At 36.1% G+C, this 13,802-nt stretch overlaps 1 protein-coding gene across 3 annotated transcripts in view; it reads right to left on the bottom strand.

Annotated features, from left to right (window-relative positions):
• Window positions 1-1,487: 1,487 nt before the first annotated feature.
• The window catches only part of EPC2 (enhancer of polycomb homolog 2), a 136,652-nt gene continuing 124,337 nt past the window's right edge, over window positions 1,488-13,802 (bottom strand). For all 3 annotated transcript variants that reach the window (XM_062186518.1, XM_062186527.1, XM_062186536.1), the window contains 4 exons: window positions 7,339-7,475; window positions 4,873-5,032; window positions 3,641-3,974; window positions 1,488-2,752 (listed from right to left, as the gene is read on the bottom strand). In XM_062186518.1, the coding sequence (XP_062042502.1) occupies window positions 2,680-2,752; window positions 3,641-3,974; window positions 4,873-5,032; window positions 7,339-7,475 (704 nt within the window). In that variant the 3' untranslated portion in view covers window positions 1,488-2,679. The remainder of the gene's footprint in view (window positions 2,753-3,640; window positions 3,975-4,872; window positions 5,033-7,338; window positions 7,476-13,802) is intronic.

Genomic DNA, 13,802 nt, shown 5'->3' with positions numbered 1-13,802 from the left:
AGATGGAAGACCTCTCTCTCTTCTCTCTGCCTCTCCTCTGTGTACTCTGACTTTCAAATAAATAAATCTTAAAGCAAAAAACACTCCAAATATTTTTGTTTCCCTTTGTCTTCTGTACAAGAAAAATACACAACATATCTCAAATGTTCTTATGAGTTCCACACTAATAATTACCTTGGAATACTGGGAGCAGAAGTGGGATGCTCTTTAGGAAGGTAGAAACATGCAGCTTATATATGCCAGTTTTTATATATTCTAAAGTAAAGGGTGTGCTAGCCATGAGTTGTATATTTATTAATTTTAGAAAAACTTTCCACCCTCACCCCCCTCCAAAGAAACTCCTTTTCCAAAGCTTCTAAATGCTTACTGGACTCCAAGTACCAATACTCATTTCTTCAGAAAACCAAGATATGGTGGTACTGACCAGTGTACAGCCAGTGTAAACGTAAGCTCTTTTTCCATTTAATGATATGAAAACAAGTATCTGTCACTTAAGTTTTTGAAAGCATTGAAAGAATGTATATGCAAGTAAATGAAATGCCATCCATGAAACAGTTACAACCACCAAAATAAGGAAGGCTTCTTTTTCTATTTTTACTTCAAATGGAACAAAGAAATTGGTCATCAGTTTTTGATAAGTTCTGGATTTGCCAACATCTCCAGAAACTGTACACATGGGTAGTTCTTTTGTTTTACTCATTTATGACATATATATCACATAAGGCAAATTCACGTCATGCTTTACTTCAGTAAAATGGGGGAAGCTTTCTCTGAAATTGGCACTAAAGTCGTAAGTTCTTAACAGCAAGGACACACATCCAACTATAAGCAGAATGAACACAGTCATCAAACATCAAATCAAATCACTTCCTTTATAGAATCAGCAACGAGGAACTCCAGAGGTAGTATGGCAGAAACGAGCATGGATCTATCAGGTCACAACCCATGAAGAAATGAAATTTATTTTTTTCCTATGCTTTTGACCATAAATTGCATTACACATATAGGACCTGAATAAAAAAAAAATCACTCGGAGCAGAAATCTTGGCCCATTAATTCAACTGACATATCAATTTACAACTCTCAGGACTGCAGGTATAAAAAAGATGATGTATAAAATTATGTAAGTTTGAAATGGTTTTCATCTCATTAAAAATATGTACATTTCCCAGTACTTGCTTCACAAACCCCCCCAGCAATAAATTCTAAACTTTTATTTATAAAATGAGGCTCATTTATGAGATTTCAATGACTGCTATACTGCAAAGTACTTACATTCTGTAAAATATTTTAAGAACTTTTCATATCAAAGGTAGTTTATATTGGATTATCTGAAACCCAATAATGCCCACAGCTGAGCTTATACTTCTTTTCTTTAATGCTTGGAAAGCACTATGAAAATGCAAAGTGCTGTTAAGTGCTATCACCTCCCTTGAATCTTCACTTTCACTGTGTGCACATTGTGAAATAAACACATATGCAGCATGTCCATGTTTGATATGTATTTTTTATTTCCCTGCAGTTTTCACTTATCAAGAACAAGTAACAGGGAAAGTTGTCTGAACTAGTGCATAAACAAACATTCTGAAACACCACTACACGTATCTAATTTACAAGAACCGTATAAAAAAAGTCACTAAAACACTACACTATGAAGGTGTCCAACGCTTACAGTCAGACTTTTTCCAACCCGTTACTTGCCTTGTAGCCACAGGAAAACTCTCCAAAATTGAAAAGACAATCTTGCCACAACCCTCCCCCCCTCCCAACACCTGGGATGGCTCGATAGCTAGACTTCCAGTAATTATTGCAATGATATAATGCAATACATACCTGGTAAAATATCTTTATGTGATGTGTTACAGTTTTAAAGCCAGTTAAAATATGTAGTCTTCAGATAAAATGTAATCCTTGAAAAATTTTCATATCCGCACAGTTTAAATGTGCTAGATGCATAATTTTTCCTAGTCCATTTTTCTGTGTAATTATTTTTTATAAACTGGTATTATAAATAGAAATATACATTCAAAATATATGGAAAAGTGAGTTACTACATTAAATTTGCATGTATCGATCCATCCCTTTCCCCTGCACAGTAATAGAAAATACTATTTTGCCTTGAACTTCATATTTGACAGTGAAATGCCACTAAAGTATTTACCAAAAAGTCCATCTAGTCAAATTGTGAAACAAAATGAACCAAGTGAAAACTTTACAGTTCCTTTAGAAAAAAATTACAAGAATTTCATTTCCTAGCTATGAATCTTTAACTTTTTAGACACAAAGTTGGATTTATTTTTACAAGATACAAAATGTAAACATGGCAAAATAAATAGTTAAAACAAGTGATGCAGGATCCCATTTCATGCTCATGATCCCATTAAAGAATTATTTTTTAAAATCCATTCAGTTGCAAATTCAAGTGCAAAAGCATGATGATGAATATCTACTATTCAAGTAACAGAAATAATATTGATGATACAAATAAACTATTTTACAAGGTAGTGATTTTCCCAATTTTACAAAATATACATTATATATCGATTTAACATCCGATATACTGTAGTCCATTTAGGTCCATTGGTACACTCTGTGACCTACAGAGTGTCGCCTTTTGCATTCAGCTGGAATATGAATGACTGCACACCATCAGCACAGGTCAAAGCCACATGTTTTAGGTTATGTCACTTCCATAGCTACTGTTGTCTCTGCTATTCCATTTAAACCCAATCTTTCTGGTTCATGGTTCTCTCTATAACAAGGCAAAGAGTGAAATAAACATTAATAGTCTCTACAATGTGATGTCACCACTTAATATTTACAGAAACATTTTTATGTAACTATAAATAAACATGACTTCTAAAGAACATTTCTCATTTTTCTAGAAAGGAATGAGGAGTCTTTCCTCAGCTTAGAAAATCCACTAACTCCTAATTACTTACTTGATTATCACTATTTACTCAGGGAAGGTTATAATTTAACATAGTATCTCAGGTGAATTCAATAATAAATTATTTATTAACTATTAGCACATAGGACAATCCAAGAGTTTTACAATAGATGGAGCATATAATACTCAAAGAGAATAATCATTAAGGTCACAATATTACTTAAATTAATTTCAGTGGAGTTTAGTCTTAAGGTCATCTACTTACTAAGCCTTGTGCGTGATTCACTGTTCACCTTTCAATAGTTACAGAAAGAAATATAAAAACACTTTATAAAGTTCATTGTTATAGATTTAGCTAATTCTGGAATATTCTCAATTTTAATATGCTACTAGAATAATTTTCTTTTTGTTTGTATGTAATGCTAAAGAACACATAAATTTTGATTTGAAATCTAAACTCTAGCACGGAATAATACCAAATCTAGTCTTCCAGACTGCATAAACTGCCAAAAAAAAAAAAAATAATAACAGAAGAGTAACTGGAGCTTCTAAAACATCCTCTGATGTATTTGCCATTTTTTTTAAAGGATTCTAGCTGGCATTTAAGAATATCCTTAACATCTGCTGCAAAGCAAGTCTGTCAACAGACTCGATTACTTGAGCAGTAAAAAAAGTCTTCCTCCTACAGGAAAGCCGGCATACACCCGAGAAAATGATACCTCTCACACTCACACACACATGAACACACACCTTGTTATGCTGCTGATGGCGCTGCTAGGAGTAACCTTTGGCACTCTGTCCATACTGGCAGCCACTGTGGCGAGTTTTAAGGCTGTTGGCGAGGGTGCTGAAGTCCGTGTATTGATATGCACATTGACTGGAGAAACAACGCTGACATTATTGAGGTGCACTGCATTTGTCAGGCAGGAATTGTTCATGGGAAGTGTTTGAGGACTGCTTGTGCACAACGCTGGGATTAAGTGGTTTGTTGTGGTGTGACCAACTGTCCTTACAAGCTGTACAGCTGAAATCCCTGGGCTAGATGATAAAGCCATATTGGTGGAATACAATGTTTTAGACGTTCCTGAAAGAGAAAAAAAAAATTAGTGTAATGGGCAGTTATACAACTTTGGAAAATTAGGAGTTATATATATATATGTTAATGTCAACATTTATATTATAATTAAATACCAAGTTAACTTTCTACATACAGGTCTCTCCAAAGAGTTTGTGACCATTAAGTACAATGCATTCACCTGTGACAACCCCCAAAACATCCTCTTTCTGTTTGCTTACCAAAGAGGTTTTGCTGCCTTCATGCCTACGCTTTGGAGGACCTTATCATACAACAGATGAAAATGACAGCTGAATTTCCTTAAGAATTTACATATGCATAGACACTGGTAAGAAAAGAAATTCAGGATCATGGGTATCTATCAAAGCAACTGGAAAATCCTAGATTCTGAGAGGCAGCCGAAGTTATGATGGCACAGCAAGTCATTGAGGACTCAGTAGTTCTAAGAAGCAGACAAAGGCTGACAGCAATACTGGATCTCAATAGAAGGAGTCAGAAGTATGCATGTGAATATGTAAGGGTGGGAAAGTAAACCAAATTTCAAACTTATTATTATAGACTGTCCTGGATTAAATATCACCTTTTAAATCAATGCTTGGATGATTCAACAGTAACCAGCCTGAAGGATTTCCTAAGATGTGAGGTAACTGACAGTCTGTGAGTGAAAACAGAAAAGATGTTCTACAGGTAGATATTCAATGTACACAGAAGAAACAGGGAACAGGTTCCACATGAATTCTATAGAACACCCAGCCATTCTCCTTTATCTTTCCAAAGAAATTCTGAAGCATACCGAATGACTTCTTAGATATATTTTTCCCAAGGATATAAAAGAACAAAGACCATACCACAACTCAGTGAGTTACAACTTCAAGTGAGTTAGTACACATGAAAACTGCAGCCATACCTGAAGGCTGGACAACACCGTTTATGTTGTTGTGGCCAGGGTTCTGTTCCTTGACTACCTCACTGCGACTTGGAACAGGTGCACTGACCACTGCAGATGCAGCAAAGTGGGCGCTGGCTGAGTCAAGTGTTTTGGACATACAGTCAGAGGTGCTTGAGCCCTATAAAATGGACAAAGTTAAATTCTCATTTTTTTAGATGCAATTTCATAAGCCTATTAAGGAATGAGGCAAGCCCAAGAGGTTACTGACTTCCTAATCTTTAACTGGTACACGTGTTTAGACTTACAGACTACAAAAACAGACTTATTTTTGGCATACGGAGCAGGAAGTAGCTAAAAACTGGCAAGAATTATTTCTAAGAATTAGGGGATCAAAAAACTGAAACCCTTCATGGTTTATTAATTTTTCCAATATATGTCAATGAGTGTTTATTTTTTCCCTGAAGATTTTATTTATTTGGAAGAGTTAATGAGATAAAGGGAGCCAGATCATCCACCTGCTGGTTCATTCCCTAAATGGTCACAACAGATGGGGCTGGATCAGGCCAAAGCCAAGAACCTGGATATCCATCCAAGTCTCTCAAATGGGTGGTAGGGGCACAAGTATTCAGGCCACCTTCTGCTGCTTTCCCAGGTACTTTAGCAAGGAGCTGGATCAGAAGCACAGTATCCTGGACTTAAACTGGCACTCAGATATAAGATGCCAGAGCTGCAGGTGGCAGCTCACCCACTGTGTCACAACAATGGCCTATTCTCAAGTACTTTTAAAAGCACTTCTTGGCTGGCGCAGTGGCTTAACAGGCTAATCCTCCGCCTTGTGGCGCCAGCACACCGGGTTCTAGTCCCGGTTGGGGCGCCGGATTCTATCCTGGTTGCCCCTCTTCCAGGCCAGCTCTTTGCTATGGCCCGGGGAAGGCAGTGGAGGATGGCCCAAATCCTTGGGCCCTGCACCCGCATGGGAGACCGGGAGAAGCACCTGGCTCCTGGCTTTGGATCAGCGAGATGCACCAGCCGCAGCGGCCATTGGAGGGTGAACCAATGGCAAAAAGGAAGACCTTTCTCTCTGTCTCTCTCTCTCACTCTCCACTCTGCCTGTCAAAAAAAAAAAAAAAAAAAAAAAAAAAAAAAAAAAAAAAGCACTTCTTGGGGCCAGTACTGTGGTACTGTGCGTTAGGCTGCCACCTGTGATGCAGACATTCCATATGAGCACTGGATAGAGTCCCAGCTGTTCCACTTCTGATCCAACTCCCTGCTAATGTGCCTGGAAAAGCAGAAGATGGCTTGAGTAACTGGGCTCCTTCCACCCACGTGGGAGAACTGGATGAAGTTTCTGGCTTCTGGTTTCAGCCTACCCAGCCTCAACCATCATAGCCATGTGGGGAGTGAACCAGCAGATGAAAAATCTTTTTCTCCTTGTTTCTCCCTGTCACTCTGCCTTTCAAATAAATAAAATAAATGTTCAAAAATGTGTGATAGGCTTGCTACTACAGGTAAAATGAAATCAGAGATGGCTAATCATCATTTTTGTCAGAGTAAAAACCTGACTTGGTCTAACCTTGTGAAGTAGGCTGAAAATGCTTTAGGCTGGTTATCCAAGAAAAAGCTAACACAGCTAAGTTTAATGTCCAGTCTTCCTTTATTCTGTATAAAGCTGTCTGTTACTATGCCAACAACCCAGGTCTGTACACGTCACAGTCACTGACGTTTTCATGGTGCTGGACTCAGGATCTTCAAGGAAGGTATATTCACTCTACAAATGAAATGGCTTGAGCTCTCAGAATATAACCAAGATTGAGTTAAGCTCAGTCACTACTTTACAAGTATTTCCAGTATTATTGAAAAACAAAACTGAAGACCTAAAATGCAAGGTTTGCTTATCTTTTTCAGGCGATTCAAACGTGAAACACATTCAGTTTTGTTTTTAGGGGCTTAAGACAACAGAAATTTATTCTATAAAGCTCTGAAGGCCCAAGTCCACAGCGAGTCTTGCATGAATAATATAAAGGTGGTGGCAGAGCTAGATCCTTCTGGCAACTAGGTGCTATGTAGTGTTTTTATTCTTATCCTTAGTGTCATGTCTTCATTTAATGTTGTCTATGGACAACTTCCTCTAGTGGTAATTATTTTCTACAGGGAAATGTGATTCACTGTTTATAATAGTTTAGGAAGGTGACAGGCAAGGTATATCTTTGAACAAAATCTTTTTTAGGGAAATGGAGGTAAGAGATGATGGTTTTAACAATATATAATTAGACACATACTCAATAACCCTGTCCCCAAAAACAGTTAACATTCAGAGATTACTCTATAAAAATTAGTTATTTAAAATTACATAAATCAAAGAAATCCAGGTTAGATTCCCCAAATTAAGATATCAAGGTTATTACCTGCTCCTTGATTAAAACTGAACAAAACTACACTATCACAAAAGAAAGGAACATAACCATGATTAAAAGACAGGCTCACCTGTGCTTTTGGATGTGTCTGTTGCGAGGAATGCTGAGATTGCTGTTTCTGCTGAAGCTGAGCAAGTTGCTGCCTTTGCATTTGAACTAACTGCTGTTGATGTGTCTGAAACTGCTCTTCTGTGATACCCCCTGTTACTGGTAAAGGACATTAATTTCAGAAATAAATATGTTTTAAAGTATTTTTAACAACTCTAGTAGAAAATGACAAACACTACATAATTAACATGAAAAATAATGAAATACACATTATCAGCAAAGAACCCAAGAGACATGACAAATCTTTCATTTGTTATAAGCTTTCATATACTGATATTCAAGACGTCCTTACTATCACATGCTTTGGGGGCTGGTGTTATGGTGCAGTGGACTGAGTCACTGCCTTTGACATCAATGTCTCATAGGAGCACCAGTTCAAGTCCTGGCTGCTCCCCTTCTGGTCCAGCCACCTGCTAATGCACATGGGAAAGCAGCAGCAGATGGCCCAACCGCTTGGACCCTTGCCACCTACATGGGAGACCCAGATGGAGTTCCAGGATCCTGGTTTCAGCTTGGCCAAGTCTGTCTGTTGTGGCCACTTGAGGACTGAGGTAGCAGATGAGATATTTCTGTCTTTCATTCTACCTTTCAAATAAATAAATACATAAATCTTAAAAAATAATTGCATGCTTAAAAAAGTTTCTGTATATGGTTTTATTGTACCATAAAGTACTACCATGAGGATTTTGTCATTCATTCAGACTTGGTATCTTTGAGATTGCTCTTAATTCTGTACATTACAGTGACCACATAATGAGAAAAACATTGATTAAAATAAATAATATTATTAGGTTACAGCCTTAATAATAAAACAGGACTGCTGGTTTTCATGACAGTGAAAACACTTTTCTGATTACAAATTGGAGAGCAAAGATGTTCACTTAATATAACCATAGGCCATAGTTTAAGCCAAGTCAATGCCTGAAAGAAATCCTATCTGTAAAAATATGAACTAGAATTCAAAGAAGCTTCATACAATTAAATATGCAATGCATTCTTGAATATAATCAACTACAAGGGTTTTAAAAGTTAATGAGAGGTAGAGGGTAGACATATGAACCAGAAGTTACGATGTGGTTTAAAACTCCCATGTCATATACATCAGAGTGTGTGGGTTCAAGATCCATCTTCCTTCCTGACTCTAGCTTCTTAATAATGTGGACTCCAGAAGAAAACAGTGACAGGATTCTTGCCACCCACAGGGGAGACCTGCATTGAGTCCATGCCTCCTGGATTTGGCTCCAGTTGGGGAGCTATTGCAATAATTTGAGGAGTGAACTAGCCAATGGGAGAACTTTAGAGAGAGAGTTCTCTCAAATAAAAAAAAGTTTTAAATAAAAATAACACATCTAAAATTTTCAATTAAAAGATCAGCTAATAATAGTTGTAATATGGAGAATTTCTCTTAAATATAAACAAAATTTATTTATCAATGTTTAAGTAGTCCACGGATAAGCTAATTACATAGAAGTACATTGTTAGAGTTAGGCAACAGTGAAACACTCCAGAGTAATTCTGTTCTATTTTTCTTTACTGTCTCCTTTCCTCTCTCCCAGCTACTTCACCCAATACATATTTATTGCCAATTATAATACAGAGGACTATGCCAAGAGTCCCAGTGAATACAGGAAAAAGTCAATCAAGAGGAAAGTCCTGCAGTAGCTGTGAAGCAGAGATACATGTAAAAACAATACCAAGTAATTTGTGTCAACCTCTACATGCAATGGAAGAATGCAATCTATATGACCTAAGGGAATTTATCCTAACTTAAGCTATTTAATTTCCCCAAATTTTTATATTTACTAGTCACAAATTAAAAAAAAAAAGTGATGACAAATTAGACATCTAACAAGTTATGCTTAGTATAGTCTATTTTCTGTGAAGTGTTGATTAACCCTCATAGATGAATAAAGCTTTATATATACTTCCATTTTTGCTCCACAACATTAAATTTGTATTGGACTATGACGGAAAAACAGTTCTTAATTTTCAGAAGTGTCAACAAATATGGGGTTACTGTCTGCTGACTTTAATACCAAAAATTTGATCCCTGATCCCATTTCTGGTGGAGAACCACTGACACAAACTTTATTCTCTAACATGGATATACTTTTAAAACTCGTTTTCATTTTTTCTCTTCCCCAACGGCTCAAGTTCTGTATGTTATATTTATTCTTGACATCCAGCTCTTTCATTACTATAAAGGTATTTTGTGCTGAAAACAAGAAAATTTCTAGAGAATTGTTCAGCATTATTTCAAATCCTTTGACAAAAATAGCAAATAGTAATCATGGCACAAAACTGGAACACACACTAGAATATCCTTTCTGACTCCTTTATCATTGTGAGATGAAAACAAAGTGGTAAGAAATGTATGGTTTTATTGAATTGCTGTTTTCAGAGTTGACTTACTGGCAAGTGCAGGGTAGAAATCTGACTGAAAGCACTTTCTCTATTAATTATTTTTTCCTTCATAAGTTACTGAAATACTTCCATAAGAGATTGGTTTGGGTCATCAAAAGGCAAAAGAAAGATTTCATAGAGTAGAATAAACCTGTTTAGGATTGAGATGTAGGATAGGGACTGTATGGGATGGGAGAGTACTGGCACAAAAGAGATGCTCCGATGTACAAAAGAGAAATCTCTGCTTCTCTTGCTTAGGGCCAAGCTTAGTTCTTTGAACTAACTGATCTTAAATCTACTATATCTCATGCCCCCAAATCTTATCAGTTTAAAAGTAACCATACATTTGATCACTTTGTAAGGTGATAATATTTCACTACTGTAGCTAGATGGGAAGTACAAATATAACCAGGTAATATATTCTAACAAACTAGTATAGTTATTACAGCATTTTCTCTTCTAGGGGCTGGCACTGTGGCACAGCAGGTTAAAGCCCAGGCCTGCAGCACCAGCATCCCATATGGGTGCTGGTTCAAGTCCCTGCTGCTCCACTTCCAATCCAGCTCTCTGCTTATGGCCTGGGAAAGCAGAAGATGGCTCAAGTCTTTGGGCCCCTGCATCCCCATGGGAGACCAAGGAGAGGCGCCTAGCCATTGTGGTCATTTGGGGAGTGAACGAGAGGATCAAAGAACTCTGTCTCTGGCTCTGCTTCTCTCTGTAGTTCTTTCAAATAAACAAAATAAATCTTAAATTTTTTTTCTCTTTTGTATATCCAAATATGTCACTCTGTACTAAGTAACATTTGAATACTTTTCCAACAGTCTTTTTTCTTTTCTTTTCTTTTTTTTTTTTTTTTAAGAGAAAGGGTTTATTGGTGGAGGAAACTAGACAGACCAAAGGGAAGGGGCGAAGAAGGAAAAGAGTGTAAGAGAGAGATCAAGAGAGAAAGAGAAGGAGAGATCAAGAGACAGAGACCAGTCTACTTTACACAATAGCCCTTGACCTCTCCATCTTCTATATATCTGACTCATTACATATCTTGTTAGATTTTCAGTTTGCTTTTATCCCTCAGATGAATCCATGTTCCTTTTCTTAGAATACTTGTCACCATCCTTGGAATGTTGATTTTGTTCTCCAAGGTCCCAGTCATCATTTCATCCATTATGTTTCAGATTGTGGTCTCTATATGGTACTCTGCCTAGGGTGACCTCTTACCATCTTTCCCTCTGATAGTGATACACCAAAAACTAACTCTGGGCAATTTCACAGATTCTACATTAATTTCATAATCATAGAGCTCTTGATTACTATTTTTTAAGCTTGGGCCCACACAGGCTTTCTTGAGTATATGTGAAATTTTTAGAAATATTTGCTAAACTATATTGCTGTTTCATTGATAAACAAAAAATAAAAACCTAATGGAAATACACATTGGATGATGACTTTTGTGCTTATGCCTGCCTTTGTTTTTTGGGGCTTTTTTTTTTTCTTCACAATCATTTAACTTTTAATGTAGTGTTTCTCAACCTAGGCTAAGATGATATATGCTTGGGAAGCCATGATTTTTTTTTTTCCCCCCAAAATACTGGTCCATATGAAATTTTCACAGTTTAATGAAGAATACCTAATGTTGATAGTAGAGATTATCAAAGAGTCAAAATGAATGTATTCTCCAGCATTTCTTCATCTATCAGGTAGGTCTTTATTACATTTAAACTTTTTTGCTTGTTTTAAAAGACAGATCTAGAAATACTCTGGGAAATGGAGAAGGCAGAATTCTATTTCAAATATTCCAGGTTATAGTGGGGAGTCAGGTGCAAAGTTTGCATAAACCAGTAGAGCCAAAGATAAACCTTCTAATTCAGGCTAGTTGACACTACCTGTCTAGGACTACATATATCCTGTAAATCTAACTCTTACAGCTGAAGGCAAAACTGCCCATATGGAGAGTGGGAAGGTGAGAGGGGCCAGGACTAAGAAACAACTGTATGTCAAGATAATGAAAACAGACTAAAGATCCAATTAAATTTCTGACACTCAAGTTAAATAGTTAAAATTGGAGCTTCATCACAATTTCCTTTAGTAATCAAACAAAAATCTTTTGATTCCTTAGGCCTGAATTTCTCATCTTTGGAAGCAACCCTAAATTCCTCCAAATAAATCCTTTTGAGTACATTAGCTATTCATTAAAGCAGTTTTAATCATTCTAAAACTTTTATGCTTGCAAATATTTTCTGACAAAAAAGAACAGGAAAAGAAACAATTAAATTAAAAGTCAGGAATTTCTCTAGAAAAATTGTATAGGCTGTTGATAATTTTACAAATTGGTGACTGACAATAACTGGAATTAATTTAAAAAAAGGTTGCTAGTATTAATCCAGTATATTAAGACAGATGAGAAAAAGAAAAAATACACTAATTTGCAACTGTGTATTAGTGAATACCAAGATTAGATGTAAATTAATCTGGCCCTACCAGTCTGAACAATCAAAGTACTTTTAGTTAAGAACTCTGAAATAGATTTTCTTGAACTTTGTATTTAAAAACATCACCTCAAAGAATAGTTAAAGAATACTGTAGTTTGAAATGACTAAAGACTATAAAGAATGCTGTATTTGCCATGTACCTTAAGTTTCTTGAAGGTAAGGATTTCTGTCTAGTAAAACTTTGCAACTTTTAAGCATTTAACAGTACTTTGTATATAATACATTCTAAATAATTATGTATAAAATTAATTTTCCTTGGCTATTCAGTGCAATCTACCTTTTCCTTTGTCTTGTTTTTATTTGAGAAGAGTTTCTCAATTAAGAAGATACACCTTTATTTTATTTACTAGTTAAGAGTACTTTTACTTTGAAATCAAAGACTTTGTAAGACATACAGTTCAATTTTCCTTTAAGTATATAAAAAATAATAAAATGTATTTTGGACATGATGTTTATGGCTTGGAAAATATTTTTCAGGGTTATTAACAACATGAAAGTAAGAAAATTCTTTTAACCAGCCCTCAAAAGTTCACATATGATGCAAACCTCTGGTTTTTAAGAATTAAAGAGCTTATGATATAAACAAATTTTATTATCAAATATATTAGGTTTCTATTTCTGATTAAACCTTTCATTTGCTGCAATTTCCTAGCTGTGAACAAAAATCAGTAAGAGGGGCTGGCGTTGTGGCACAGTGTTTGTTAAAGCGGCTGCCTGTGACACTGGCATCCCATATAGGCGCTGGTTTGAGTTCCCGCTGCTCCACTTCTGGTCTAGTTCCCTGTTAATGCACCTAGGAAAGCAGAAGACAGCCCAAGTGCTTGGGCCCTTGAATCCATGTGGAAGACCTGGAAGAAGCTCCTGGCTCTTGGCTTTGGCCTAGCCCAGCCCTGGTCATTATGTCTATTTGGGGAGTGAACCAGAGGATGGAAAAGTTCTGTGTCTCTCCCTCTAACTCCTTCAAATAAATAAAATAAATCTTTTTCAAAAAAAAATTCAGTATGAATAATTTGTATAACTCAGTGATATTCTGCCATGTCAAACTATGGTCCTGTGTCAGACTTATTACTCTTAAAAACACACATGCTTTCATAATCAAGCACACTAAGAATAAATGGAAGACAAAAGTCTTAAAGACATCTAGATTAAAAGAAAGCAAATACAGAAAATAAACCAAATACATGAGGATTCCATTCTTCTATGTGTGCATCAAAAGTAAAAATAAAACTTTCTAAAAAAAAAAAACCACAAAACTCCTACATCCTTCTTTTTATGTAAATGAGGAAATTCATAAAGATTTACTGAGCTGTAACTGAATTCTCTCAAAATTATCTGAGAAAACTATGTAATGAACACAACTGATAAAATGGAGACTTAAAATTACCATGGCTTTTCAGTTGTTACCAAATGCTGTTCAAAGTTTTTTCATCATGTATTTATACTCTGATGCCTGTATTTTTAAATAGGTTTATTAAAAACAAAAATCTTGTGGCCACAAGGACTAGCAGGGCCCGGCATGCAGAAAAGATAGCCTTTA

This window comes from Lepus europaeus, chromosome 1, assembly GCF_033115175.1.
Source record: "Lepus europaeus isolate LE1 chromosome 1, mLepTim1.pri, whole genome shotgun sequence".
Classification (NCBI taxonomy): Eukaryota; Metazoa; Chordata; class Mammalia; order Lagomorpha; family Leporidae; genus Lepus; species Lepus europaeus.
Note: the sequence above shows the minus strand (reverse complement) of the source record. Positions and strands in the feature narration are given on the sequence as shown.